Here is a 13,600-nt window from a genome sequence, read left to right as displayed (position 1 = left end):
TGCAATTAGAATTGGCCACAGATAAAATAAATCAATTTATGTACACAAAGCTACCTTGTCTACATTTGGTTAACTGAAACCACCCCCAGCATTTTGCCACAGCTAAGTTGTTAATGCTTATTGACTCTGCATTAAAGCTGGCATTGCCAAAAGCTTACACAAAAGCAGTAATTTCTGTTTAGCAGCATTGAAAAAGCTTGTAAGAGAAGTGAGAAGCACTGCAGGCATTTTTTTCACTGGTTAGTATGTTATTCCAGGCAGATCAACACCTAGTACCTCTGTGCTGAATTATTATCCTCTGCTCGGAAGCTATAAAACAGAGTTTGCTTGTGGTAAAGATGGAAAACTGCATCCATATTTCGTTCTTCCTTTTCTGGGACAATTGTGAAACCCAGCAAAGGCATACTCTCAGTGGCGACTTTGTCCTGAAATCAGTGCAAAAGGGGAAATGGGCTTTAGGGGAAGAGAGGATTTACACACAGAGAGGAATGCTCTAGGAAAATAGAGAAACTCTCCTTTGTCTTTCTGGATTTGTATGATGGCTCATAAAATTTTGATAACATTATCTTTCAAATAATAAATGCGGTTTTCTCCATCTGATAACGCTAGATAAATCAGTGGCATGCTTTGGTATTTTCCAGATTTGGAAAACATAATGGCTGAGCTTGACTTCTAGCAACTGCATTAGCACATACATTTTGGTTTCTTGGGAATGGTACCCCATGTGACTTGCCACTGCTTTCGCTCAGAATTTTGTCTTGAATTCTCAATCTCAATTTCACAAACATGGGATTTTTTGGATGGTCTTGCACCCAAGAACTAAACCAATCCAATTCTGCGTAGCTTTTTGCAAGACCAACCAAGGTTGGTAACTATTAGAATCTGCTGCAACAAGTAAAGACTCCTTTGAGTTAAAGCTGACTCCATATGATGGATACATTCGTGTAGGTTTCTTGGCAACTCTACAGAAACAATTTCTTCCAGTATGTTTTTGTGACTTTCCTGCTTTGCCTACATTCTAAGATTTTCAATCACTAAGCAGCTCGGCCTAGTTTGGCTTTTTCAAAACTAACCAACCTGGGTGGTATTAAAAAGTAGACATGTCAATCTTGTGTAGGTTGCAAGTTCTGAATAGTTTGGAAATACTCACCCTTCCCACACACCAAAACTTACTTCATTTGCTGTATATGTGTAGAGCACTTTTCCTTTGATAACAAACCATAACTTTTTCCAGTGCCTTTTCCCTCTCTTGCATCTGCTGAGATACCCATTGATAGAAGAACCTTCTCCTGAAGCTGCCACCTATATGAATGAATGAAGGGGATTCAAAGCTCTTGTAACATCAGATACTTAGGAATTGAAGAGATATAAATTATCAAGAATCTTCCCCGCTTTCCTATACTGCATAATGAAGATTTATACGTTTCCTAAACAAGCATTCAAATTATTATTTATTATTATTATTATTATTATTTCTTTAGATTTCTAAACCGCCCCCTCTCCCAAAAAGGGACTCGGGGCGGTGTACAGTCAGATAAAATGCAGATAAAATACATGAATAACAATATAAATAATATAAAACAATTGAATACTAAACATTTAGGTGGAGGAGATGAGACTGTACAAGAAATAAATATGCTATGGAAACCCTAAAAAACATCCCCAATTAAAATACCCAAACCCAGTTAAAATATATCCCTGGGAGGCAAAACTAAGAGAGTGCCAGGCCAGCTAATTGAAACAGGTGAGTCTTTAATTTTTGACGGAAGGAGCGGAGGTCGGTGGTGGTTCTGATGTCGGGGGGGAGGTCATTCCAGAGGGTTGGGCCCATCACAGAGAAGGACCTACTCCTAGGTGTCGCCCGCTGGCATTGCCTAGCGGACGGCACCAGGAGGAGTCCCTCCCTGTGTGAGCGGATTGGTCGTAGGGACGTGTGTGGTAGGATGCGATCCTGCAGATAACTAGATCCTATGCCATGGAGTGCTTTAAAGATGGTAATCAATACCTTGAAACGCACCCGAAAGGCCACAGGCAGCCAGTGCAGCTCGCGCAGGAGGGGTGTTACGTGGGAGTATCGTGTACTCCCCATGATGACCCGCGCGGCTGCGTTCTGGACTAGCTGCAGTCTCCAGATGCGTCCCAAGGGAAGCCCCATGTAGAGGGCATTGCAGTAGTCCAGGCGAGACGTCACCAGCGCATGAGTGACCGTGCGCAGGGCACTCCGGTCCAGTAGGGGGCGCAATTGGCGCACCAGGCGGACCTGGTGGAACACCCCCCTTGCCACGGCTGCCACATGGTCCTCCATTGACAGCCGGGCATCAAGGAGGACGCCCAAATTGCGCGCCCGTTCCACAGGGGACAGTTGTTCGCCCCCTATGGCCAGCGATGGTGTCAGCTGGCTGAACCGAGGTGCCGGTAGCCACAGCCACTCGGTCTTGGAGGGGTTGAGTTTGAGTCTGTTGTCCCCCATCCAGACCCCGACGGCTTCCAAACACCGGGACATCACTTCGACAGCCTCGTTGGGGTGGTTTGGGGTTGAAATGTACAGCTGAGTATCATCAGCGTACAGGTGGTACTCAACCCCAAAACCACGGATGATCTCACCCAGCAGCTTCACATATGCGTTGAACAGGAGAGGCGAGAGGACCGACCCCTGTGGCACCCCACAAGTGAGTGGCCTCAGGGTCGACCTCTGCCCCCCCTGTCAACACACATTGCTTCCGGTCGGAGAGGTAGGAGCCGAACCACCGCAAAACGGTGCCTCCGACTCCCATCCCCTCCAACCGGCGCAATAGGATACCATGGTCGATGGTATCAAAAGCCGCCGAGAGGTCTAATAGGACCAGGATAGAGGAACAACCCCTATCTCTGGCCCTCCAGAGATCATCAACCAACGCGACCAAGGCTGTCTCTGTGCTGTGCCCGGGTTGGAAGCCGGACTGGCGTGGGTCTAGATAATCGGATTCGTCCAGGTGTCGTGGAAACTGCTGCGCCACCACATTCTCAACAACCTTCGCCAAAAAGGGGAGGTTGGAGACTGGACGGTAATTAGCTAGCTCCATTGGGTCGAGCGAAGGCCTCTTGAGCAAGGGTCTCACCACCGCCTCTTTCAAGGTGGTTGGTAAGTATCCCTCACCCAATGAGGCGTTCACCAGGCCCAGAAGCCAGCCTCGTGTCACCTCCCAGGCTGCCAGTACCAGCCAGGAGGGACACGGGTCCATTGAACATGTAGTGGGCCGCAGCCGTCCACACAACCTGTCCAAATCCTCGGGGGCAACAGAGTCAAACTCCTCCCAGAATGGTCTCTCAAGACTCGCTGTTGACGGCTCGTCTGGTCCACTGACGGAGGTCCATCCGCTCCGGATCTGAGCAATTTTGTCCTGCAGATATTCCCCAAACTCCTCTGCTCTTCCCTGTAAGGGTGCCCCCCGTGTCCCCTGCGATAAAAAGGAGCGGGTCACCCCAAACAGGGCGGCAGGGCGGTTATCCGCGGACGCAATAAGGGCGGCACAATGCCTACGCTTGGCCGCTCTTATTGCCACAAGGTAAGTCCGCAAATAGGCTCTTACCTGTGTTCGGTCAGATTCGGAGCGTGAGGACCTCCACCTGCTCTCTAGACGTCTCTTGTGGCGCTTCATCACCCTTAGCTCCTCAGTAAACCAAGGAGCCCGGGTGGGTCGATGCCGCAGGAGAGGTCGCAAAGGCGCAACCCGGTCCAAGGCCCCAGTCGTCGCCCTATTCCAGGCAGTCACTAGGTCCTCGGAGCGGGAGCGGGACAGGGCTACAGGTATTGGCCCAAGCTCCGTCTGGAATCTATCCGATTCCATCAGGTGCCTGGGGCGGTACCAGCTTGTAGAGTCTGGTTCCGCCTCCTCGCGGTGGGGGATAGCGCCAGGGAAGTCCAGCCGGAGGGATGAGTGATCTGACCATGACAGGGGCGTGATGACTAAGTCCCCTATTCCCAGATCACTCGTCCACTGTTCAGATACAAAAATGAGGTCCAGTGTGTGGCCCCCTTCGTGAGTGGGGCCCTGAACTAATTGGGTCAGGTCCATGGCCGTCATGGAAGCCATGAACTCCCGAGCCACCTCCCGAGCCACCTCAGAAGCCGCTCCCATCGACGGCAAGTTGAAGTCCCCCATGACCAAGAGTCTGGGGGTCTCAACTGCCGTCGCTGAGATTAGCTCGAGGAGCTCGGGCAGGGCTGCTGATGCATAGCGAGGAGCCAAGTATACAATCAGCAAGCCCCACTGCCTCCCTGGGCCCCAGTTCACACCAAGGGACTCACACCCGGGTATCTGAGGGACAGTGAACTCCCTCGGCTCTAAACATTCCCGAATAACCACCGCCACCCCACCACCCTTACCCAGGGCCCGGGGCTGATGGAATGCCCGGAAACCTGGTGGGCACATTTCCACGAGGGGTAAACCACCCTCGTGGCCCAACCAGGTCTCCGTTTTCCCTGCACGGTCTAGCTCCCCCTCTGAGATCAACTCATTGATGAGGGGGGCCTTGTTGGTAACAGACCTTGCATTGCAAAGCATCAGCCGCAGGCCCTGGCTCTGTAGTACCTGTCCACCTAGACTGCAGGGGTTGGTACAAGCGACCGGGCGTAGTTGCAATGACGTAGAACAATGCATACAATGATTGCACATGGATGAATATGGATGAAAATATTCCTAAGGGAATATACTAGCCAGTTTGGTGTAGTAGTTATAGGCACCAGGTTAGAAACTGGGATACCATGAATTCTAGTTCTTAAGGCATAAAATCAATTGGGTGATTTGAGACCAATATTCTCAACCCTAGGAAGAAGGTAGTGGCAAATCACTTCTGAAAAATGTTGCCAAGAAAACTGGTCCAGGTCATCCAGGTTTCTATGACTAAATCAGAACTAAATCTTGGGGTTTCCCATGTCCAGCAGCATAGACCTAATTAGCTCTCAAACACTATGAAATTTGACTGTGTCTATAGCAATAAATAGATATTTCTATTTATAGAAATAGACATCATTGTGAAAAGGGACACCTGTATTTATAGCTATTTTGACACTTGGGGCTTCGGAATGAAAAAAAAAAGATTGGTATCAGCATATGCTATACTTTTGATCTGTATTTAAAAAACCATCTTTGATGAAAAAAACAGCATTTTGCAAAATCCATTGCATTTGAAACCTCGAGACTGATATTTATTTGGATAATTATATAGCACCCTCTTGTGGTGGCAGAAAAGAATGTATACAGATCACAGTTAACCCTGAAAGTTAAGTAAATGACTATGGTAAATGAATTATTATTGCAAGTAATGATAAGAATTTTACTTTTAATTTGACTCTTAACATTATATAAAGAAAGCTTTTATTATTATTTAAGTGATATTTTCAAGGGGGAAATATGATTTTGGGTGATCTGTTTTATAACATTTCTCCCTTTCCTTGGGAAGAGAGAAATACAGAAAAAGAAAATCAGAGCTGGAAGGGACCTTGGAGGTCTTCTAGCCCAATGCCCTACCCAAGCAGGAAACCCTATACCATTCTAGACAAGTGGCTGTCCATCCAGTATCTTTTCAAAAGCCTCCAGTGATGGAGCACCCACAACTTCTGAAGCCAGCAGTTCCAATGGTTGATTGCTCTCATTGTCAGGAAATTTCTCTTTAGTTCTAGGTAGCTTCTCTCCTTGATTAGCTTCCATTCATTGTTTCTTGTCCTGCCCTTGGGTGGAGATTCTCAGTCATTCAGGTCATGGTTGTCCCAAAGATGCTTTTTTCAAGATGCAACTGGATTTTCTGGTTTTTCTTTGAAAATGTTTTGCTTCACATCTAAGAAGCTTCTTCAGCTCTGAGCTGAAGAGCTGAAGAAGCTTCTTGGATGAGAAGTGAAACCTCTTCAAAGAAAAACTAGAAAGTTCAGTTGCTTCTTGAAAAAAAGCACCTTTGGGACTGTGGAGAGTAGGTTGACCCCCTCTTCTTTGTTACAGCCCTTCAGATATTGGAACACTGCTGTCATGTCTCCCCCGATCCTTCTTTTCAGTAGACTAGACAAACCAATTCCAAAATATCAGCTCCAAAATTATTTCTTTGGGGAAGAATCCCCCCCACACCTCCCCCCCAAAAAGAGATAATGGTGCACTAAGCTGTCCAGATATAATTAGTACGAATGACAATAGAGCAAAAATGTCCTGTCTCGATTTCATTGCGTTTTTTGCAGGCATCCTTATCTTACCTCCAAAAGAGCTGAAGGAATTTTCTTTTGCCTTTTGAAGGAAGAGTAGTGGATATTGTGGAACACAGAAGAGAAGGCACTGCCTGAAAACCTGGATGAACTTGTAGGGAAGCTTATGCTCATTGGCCGCTCTGCAATAGTAGAAACGGGAAAAGTTTATTTGATACATGACTTCAGGCTTTCTATCCAACTGTAAGCACCTTATTGTGGGCAATGTGTCATCTCAATATTACTTTGGGTCTTTAATTTTTATCCATGAAAGGCCATTTATTCTGATCAAGTTAAAACCAAGAAAAGAAATTTCCCTCTAATCAAAGTTATTTTTATACAGTTTGCTTTCAAGATAAATTCTGAATGGTGTGGATTTCATTAACGTCACATTTAACAATAGAACTGGGTTATATAGATATAATGCTCAGGAAGTTGTGCTATATCTAATTGTGTCCCACTATTGTAAAATAAAAGATAGAATAGAATAACAGAGTTGGAAGGGACCTTGGAGGTCTTCTAGTCCAACCCACTGCTTAGGCAGGAAACCCTACACCATTTCAGACAAACGGTTATCCAACGTCTTCTTAAAAACTTCCAGTGTTGGAGCATTCACAACTTCTGGAGACAAGTTGTTCCACTTATACTTTCCATAAGATGTTCCACAAGATACTTTTCTTCTAACCAGATCACAAATATGAATTAGCTCCACAAGGTTCCCGTTGAAAAGATTGGATCCTAACAAGAATATTAGTTTCTGTTTGAAGGGAGGGGAAACTCTGAACAGAAACAGAATAACAGAATCGGAAGGGACCTTGAAGGTTTTCTAGTCCAACCCCCTGCTCAAGCAGGAGGTCCTATACCAATTGAGACAAATGGCTGTCCAAGCTCTTCTTAAAAATCTGCAGTGTTGGAGCACTCACAACTTGCAAACATTATCTTTGCCAACAGAGACCCCAATGTTTCCAATGGGCAAAAAGGATTCACCTCTGCTTTTTAGTTCTGTGTAGCAGCCATCACAAACTTTTGCTAGTCGGTCTTTGAGGTACTTCAGAGGATACTTGTTTCTTGAACAATTTCGGCATATAATCTACATGAACACAAGATAGGGTACACACTGTCTAGGTGAAGTCAGAAAAGTATGAATCAAAGTTGGAAGTGACTTGAAGATCATTCAATTCTAATGCCATGCAATCACACACACATACACACACGAACACAAATGCACATGTACAAATACATGTACATAAATCTTAAGAGCCATGGTGGCACAGTGGTTAGAATGCAGTACTGCAGGCTATTTCTGCTGCCAGCAGTTCGACAGTTCGATTCTGACCAGCTCAAGGTTAACTCAGCTTTTCATCCTTCTGAATTGGAAAAACGAGGACTCAAGATTGTTGGGGGCAATATGTTGATTCTGTAAACTATAGTATAGCCTTTATTGTCATTGTACAAAATAAATACAATGAAATTGGTTGTATAAACTGCTTGGAGAGGGCTGTAAAGCACAGTGAAGTGGTATATAAGCCTAAATGCTATTGCTATTAATTATTCTATGAAATTTGCCCTTCAACTAAGGCCAGCCGCCTCAGTAAGAGGATAGGATGATCCAATTCTCCTTAATATTTAACTAATTTTAATATATATTTAACATTATACATCAGTGGTTTTCAACCTGTGGGTCGGGACCCCTTTGGGGGTTGAACGACCCTTTCACAGGGGTCGCCTAAGACCATAGGAAAACACATATTTTCGATGGTCTTAGGAACCGAGACACCAATTTTATGGTTGGGGGGTCACCACCACATGAGGAACTGTATTAAAGGATCACGGCATTGGGAAGGCTGAGAACCACTGTTATACATTTTATCATCTTACAGTAAAATGCAGTTGTTGCTCTTTTTAATGAAACTGCTTTGTATTAATCTTCTAAAATGGATGCTTGCATAATAGCACCAGTTTTAGAGCAAGAACCAGCCATTACAGGCCTCTTTCAAGTGTTGAAGGATGATTGATATCCGAATACGTCATACGTTGCACATAAAAATGAAGTAAGGAGCTGTAATTCCAAACAAGAAATAACAGTCACATCTGTCACAGAATAGACAGATGTACAAAATTACACTAATTTTATTTTATGAAGTGACTAAGACAGAATCAAATTCTGTATGGCATTCTTAAAGTAATCATACTATTTATATATAATTTATTATTTAAATTTGTAAGGCTGTCCAACTCAACACTGACTCTGAGTGATGCTCAAATTAAAAACAGACACAATACCTAAAAACAAAACAAAAAGGAACCATAATGTGGGGAACAACTACACCCTAGCTGAAGGAGATACTGAATACCAAACTGACATCCTATCAGTCAAATTAAATCGGTTTATTACAGCCCCAAAGCCAAATAAAATAAGATACTTAATAGTAAAATTGCTAAATACTTATCTCTCTATAAAACAATAGAGAAAAACAATAAGTATAATAGGATCTAAAACAATTAAGAAGATGTAAAATAAAACAGAATAAAGTGGTGCTATAAGAAGTTCCAAACTTAATGGTGTGGCCTACTGTACAAATGGTGGCCCAAACTTGGGTAGCTTGGGAAGATATTTTTGAGACCTTTTCCAAAATAAGTAACATTAGGTAGAAATTCCACTCCCTCCTGGAAATTTCTTCAAGATTTGATAAATGAAGGTTTGTCTAGAGTACAGCGCAGTAGCCTATGGCTTGGCGTTTCTAGTGAGTCACCACCACAAAGGACTGCTGAAGGCAATGCATCCAGCCTGACTAAAGTGAAAGACCTTATGAAATTTCAGAATTGTAATGGATGGTAAATAGGAGGTTAGAATGAATCCTTTTAGCAGAATATAGTAAATATCTGAGTGTAATGCTCTGCTTAAATTTGTTTGGAGATTTACATACCAAATTTATTAATTGAATTCAGGTCTAACATTCTTAATAATGAGCACAAACCTTCCAGATAAGTTCACTCAATGAATTTTATCTAGAGTTTTTAGAAACTATGACGATTTAAACTCATATCTAATTACCAACTGGCCATACTGGATTTTTGTGGAGCTTCTTACAGAAGACAAATCTTTTACTACAGTCTATTTTAAAAATGAGGTTCCCTTCCTGGTATGATTGGATGGGAATATGTACTATAATAAAGAGATATTGACCAGATGTTTCTTTGCTGCCAAGGATCAGAAGGCATCCATTTCGAGTGAGATATTTACCTTCCCGCATGCATGGCAATGGTGACGCCTCAGTGTGAGTTTAAAGTCACAACCGCAGCTCATACACATCATGACGTGAGATACAGGTACCAAAGTTGGTGGCCTCTCACCCAAAGACATTCCCAGCCTTTCCCTCAGCTGAAAATAAAATACAGTGGCTTGTTTTAGCCTTATAACAATGTAGAAGACATGCCTCGTCTGAATCACTTTAATTAATAATTGTAAGGACTTTAGTATTGGCCTCCACGTTCAACTGAAATGTCACAATCAGGAAGATACTTACTTTCAGCATAATACAATAAGATGTTCCTTTAAGACAAGCAAGTTCAAGTCTCTGGCCTACAGCCATATACATAGCCCTTTTCTACTCTCCAGAGCATTCCCAGTGTCCGCCAAATGCCTTTCAGTGACAGGGATAAATATTTGTGCTTACTTATAAGAACTTTTGTGAAAAGAAGTAAAGTGTGAAATAGTTGCCTGAAGCTGTTTTCCCCCCCACCCATCTTCCCCCCCCCAAAAATCAAAAGTTTTTGGTTTCACACACTCCTATATCACTATGATTTTTCTGATCACATCTTTTGTGGCCCTGGGAGGAAAACATTAAAAATGAAACTTTTTCTTTAAATGAATACCTGTACAGAAATAATGAAAGAGTTGTTTTGGCCAAACACAGACAGTTGTTATATCTGCAATAGCTATTTTGCTGATATTTTCCACCTCACTTTTATAGACAGGCTAATGGTTTGGGGATAAATTAAGGTGCAATTCCTAGAGCCTCAAGGGCATATATTTTGGAAATTTTGCCGCCAGTACTATTAAAAGAGTAGGTATGTTAGATGAATAAACATATTTTGGCCAATGGTTCCTTCCTCTAAAAACATGAGGTGAGAAGCAACCTGATATATGAATGTGTTTTTAGAATAGGGTGATATGGATGAATCTTCTTTCTTCCAGCATATTCATATTTGTGGTTTGTTCTGCAAAATATTCTATAATTCTCTAAATAATTCATTTTCAGTTCAGAACAGAAAGCCCCAATATCTTCCACTCCCTCAACAACCTAACTTGATGAGTGAAGCCTTTTATATAGTAGATTCCCAATTAAAGATAGCCTTCCTCACAGAAATTAGTCAGAAGATAATAACAAATAATAATAACAAAATGAAACATACAACAAATTAATAAAAATAGTAATATTCCAGCAGTAAGTCTGTAGAGATTCTCAGTCATCCAGGTCATGGTTGTCCCAAAGATGTTTTTACAGGAGGCAACTGAACTTTCTTGTTTTGAAGACATTTCACTTCTATTCCAAGAGGCTTCTTCAGGATAGGATAGTGAGGAACAGGTATATTCCTTGCAGACAGCTAGTAATTTGCATCCTTTTAGAGGGTCATTGAAGCACTTAAAGGTTTATCTATGTTCTCAGGGTCCCCTGAGTAGTACTCTTGGTTCCTGTAGTATGCATTTTTTTCTATGGAAATCCATTCCTATTCCCACACCATTCGAAGGGATTTTTTTTCTTTTTCAAAAGAAAAAAACAAGAAAGTCCAGTTGCCTCCTGAAAAAAAACATCTTTGGGACAACCGTGACCTGGATGACTGAGAATCTCTACAGACTTTTAGCTATACAATTTGGGATGCACACCCTTTGAATGGTGTGGGAGTAGAAATGGATTTCCAGAGGAGAAAAAAATTGCAGACTACAGGAACCATTTGCACTACTCAGGTGACCCTGAGGACACAGATAAACCTCCAAGTGCTTCATTGACCCTCTAAAAGGATGCAAATGACCAGCTGTCTGCAAGGAATATAAATCCTGCCATTCCCCACTCTATCCTGTCAAAACTGAAGAAGTGTCTTGGATGAGAAGCAAAATGCCTTTAAAAAAAATAATAATAACGTCAAGTTGGCTATTGAAAAAAGCACTTTTGGGATTCCAGTAGCAACTTCAGTCAGCTGAATAAGAAACACACACACACACACACACAGAGTATTGTAGTAGCTTTTGGCCTTCAATTTTGCTAAAAAAAATGAAAATAATCTAAATGTCTAACCATGCAGGACTTCTTTTCCTAAACCTACTCATATAGGTCACAGAACTGGGAGCGGCCAGAGAGGGGGGGGCAATGCTCTCTTACTTCAACACTGTTGTGAAAGCCACCTCCGCTGTGAGCCCCGTGGTCTTCTGGGATGCTTCTGCTGATGCAGCTGTACCACTCATCCCTTTCAGAGCATGAGCTGCCGAGAGAAAGGAAGAGGAGTCAGCTTGATCCAAGTTACAACCTGCTATTATTTAATGACAGCATTTTCTTTATAGGCGTGCCAGCCTTGTCCCCATTTCTAAAGCAACAGAGAACTCTGAAATGTTTACCTCCCAAAAGCTGGCAAATAGGCAATGAGCACTGCCCTTACATTCATCATAGTTTGTTAATGTGCTTTTCAATAATACAAAAGGATTAGGAAAGTGGAAAATATAGACACATATTTTTTGCAAACTGGTCATTAGAGGTCACTGTTTACTGTGAGAACCAGCAGAGGCCTCAGCTAGTGTTGTGTTCTGATTTTATCTTTTGTTTGTTGAAATGTCAACTCAGTTTAACTCTGTTGTCTAATGGGCACCATCTGAATACTTGTTATTACCCTTGCCACATCCATGTCACTTGTCAAGAGACTCAGTGGTAGGTTGTGTTAAGTTTAATTCATTTAAAAAGTAGGGTGGGAATAAATGCAGATCCCTGAAGAATCTGAAGATTCAGGAAATTCTGAAGATTTCCCTTTTTTTTAAAAATAATAATATTTTTATTGCTTTATATCATAAATTCCATTTCTATATCAAACAGTGTGTTTTCTAGGTGTCCAAAGTGTTAAAATATAAACATCATAAACATATATGCGATAATATCAATCATTATTGAAAAGTATACTATCTTCCATTATGATATCAATTATATATCTATCCATTTCTATTTTGAACAATGTGTTTTCTTGGTGTCCAGAGTTTTAAAATATAAACATCATCATAATCATTATAATCATGTACATATAGATATATATGAACATTCTTTAAAGCATGCAGAAGGCCCTCGTGTCATATCTCAATCCAAGTTTCCTCCCTTAAGGAACGGATATCCAATGACTTTGGGCATTGCTTCCCAGAGAGTGTGAAAAGTGATTTATGACCATTTTTCAAATGGGGCAAAACTCACTTAACAAGTGTCTCACTTAGCAACAGAAATTTTGGGTTTAATTGTGGTCGTAAGTTGAGGACTACCTGCATAGATTCAACTGGATATTACTGTCCAGATAATTTAAGTAAAATAAAGCGAGTGGTTAGAAAATAAAAGCATAGGCATGAAACCTTCCTTCAGGTGGAAGAGGCAGAGTAACACAGCAAGATTTTCTTTGCCCGCCACCACAATGCTCTTTCTGATTTTGATAATGGTTAATTCATTAAGATGGTTTCTTTTTAAACAGGGACCCATCAAGTTGTCAGCAAAGTTTTTAATCTTCCTTCTGTCATTTAAGTGCTATAAAAATGCATTTAAACCCACTGAGTAGAATTGGCTAATTATTTCGTTTCATTAGCCCTCCAATCACCTCAGGGACACAATTTGACAAGTGAACTTATAAGCAGAGAAGCGGGCAAAGCATGACAGGAAAAAAAAAAGTTACAAAGGATGAAGAAGCAGGCCATATGTCTATTAGAAATAGATTTTCTACTCTTCCTTTTATGTCTAAGGACTTCTGAAGTGCTCTTGGCACCCAAGGAACATAGAAATTGCGGTATCTTTTGACTCTTCAGTTAAAATGGATGCTTATTTTATGGTCAAACATTAAGTGTTATCCAATAGAACACCATGGACATTATTGGAGTTTAAATATAGCAAGACATTAATGAGATCTTGGGGAACATATATGTTGACCCACAAATTCAATAAAAAAGAAATGACTGATTACTGGTACAACATAGCCTACCTTGCAGATAGAGTTAGGCAATTATCAGCATATTCAATCTTCAGAACATTCTGAGCCTTTTTTGTTGCTGGACGGCTGACCTAAAAAGAAATGGCATTTGTCTGAAGGAAAGAGGCACCTTAATTTATCTGCCAAATATGCATCTTTCTTTTTCATGTACCAAAAGCAACATGC

The 13,600-nt window shown here is 41.8% G+C and overlaps 1 protein-coding gene across 4 annotated transcripts in view; it reads right to left on the bottom strand.

Annotated features, from left to right (window-relative positions):
• The window catches only part of FGD5 (FYVE, RhoGEF and PH domain containing 5), a 169,129-nt gene that overhangs the window by 3,544 nt on the left and 151,985 nt on the right, over nt 1-13,600 (bottom strand). For 3 of the 4 annotated variants that reach the window (XM_081937785.1, XM_081937783.1, XM_081937784.1), the window contains exons 14-20: nt 13,427-13,506; nt 11,590-11,689; nt 9,453-9,590; nt 7,196-7,298; nt 6,221-6,351; nt 1,174-1,302; nt 277-425 (exon numbers count right to left, since the gene is read on the bottom strand). In XM_081937785.1, coding sequence (XP_081793911.1) covers nt 277-425; nt 1,174-1,302; nt 6,221-6,351; nt 7,196-7,298; nt 9,453-9,590; nt 11,590-11,689; nt 13,427-13,506 — 830 coding nt within the window. The remainder of the gene's footprint in view (nt 1-276; nt 426-1,173; nt 1,303-6,220; nt 6,352-7,195; nt 7,299-9,452; nt 9,591-11,589; nt 11,690-13,426; nt 13,507-13,600) is intronic. The other variant, XM_081937786.1, reaches the window with a different exon arrangement.

This window comes from Natrix helvetica (genome assembly GCF_964273705.1).
Source record: "Natrix helvetica genome assembly, chromosome: 1".
NCBI classification, from domain to species: domain Eukaryota; kingdom Metazoa; phylum Chordata; class Lepidosauria; order Squamata; family Natricidae; genus Natrix; species Natrix helvetica.
The sequence above is the reverse complement of the archived record's forward strand: the minus strand, read 5'-3'. Positions and strand labels throughout refer to the sequence as shown.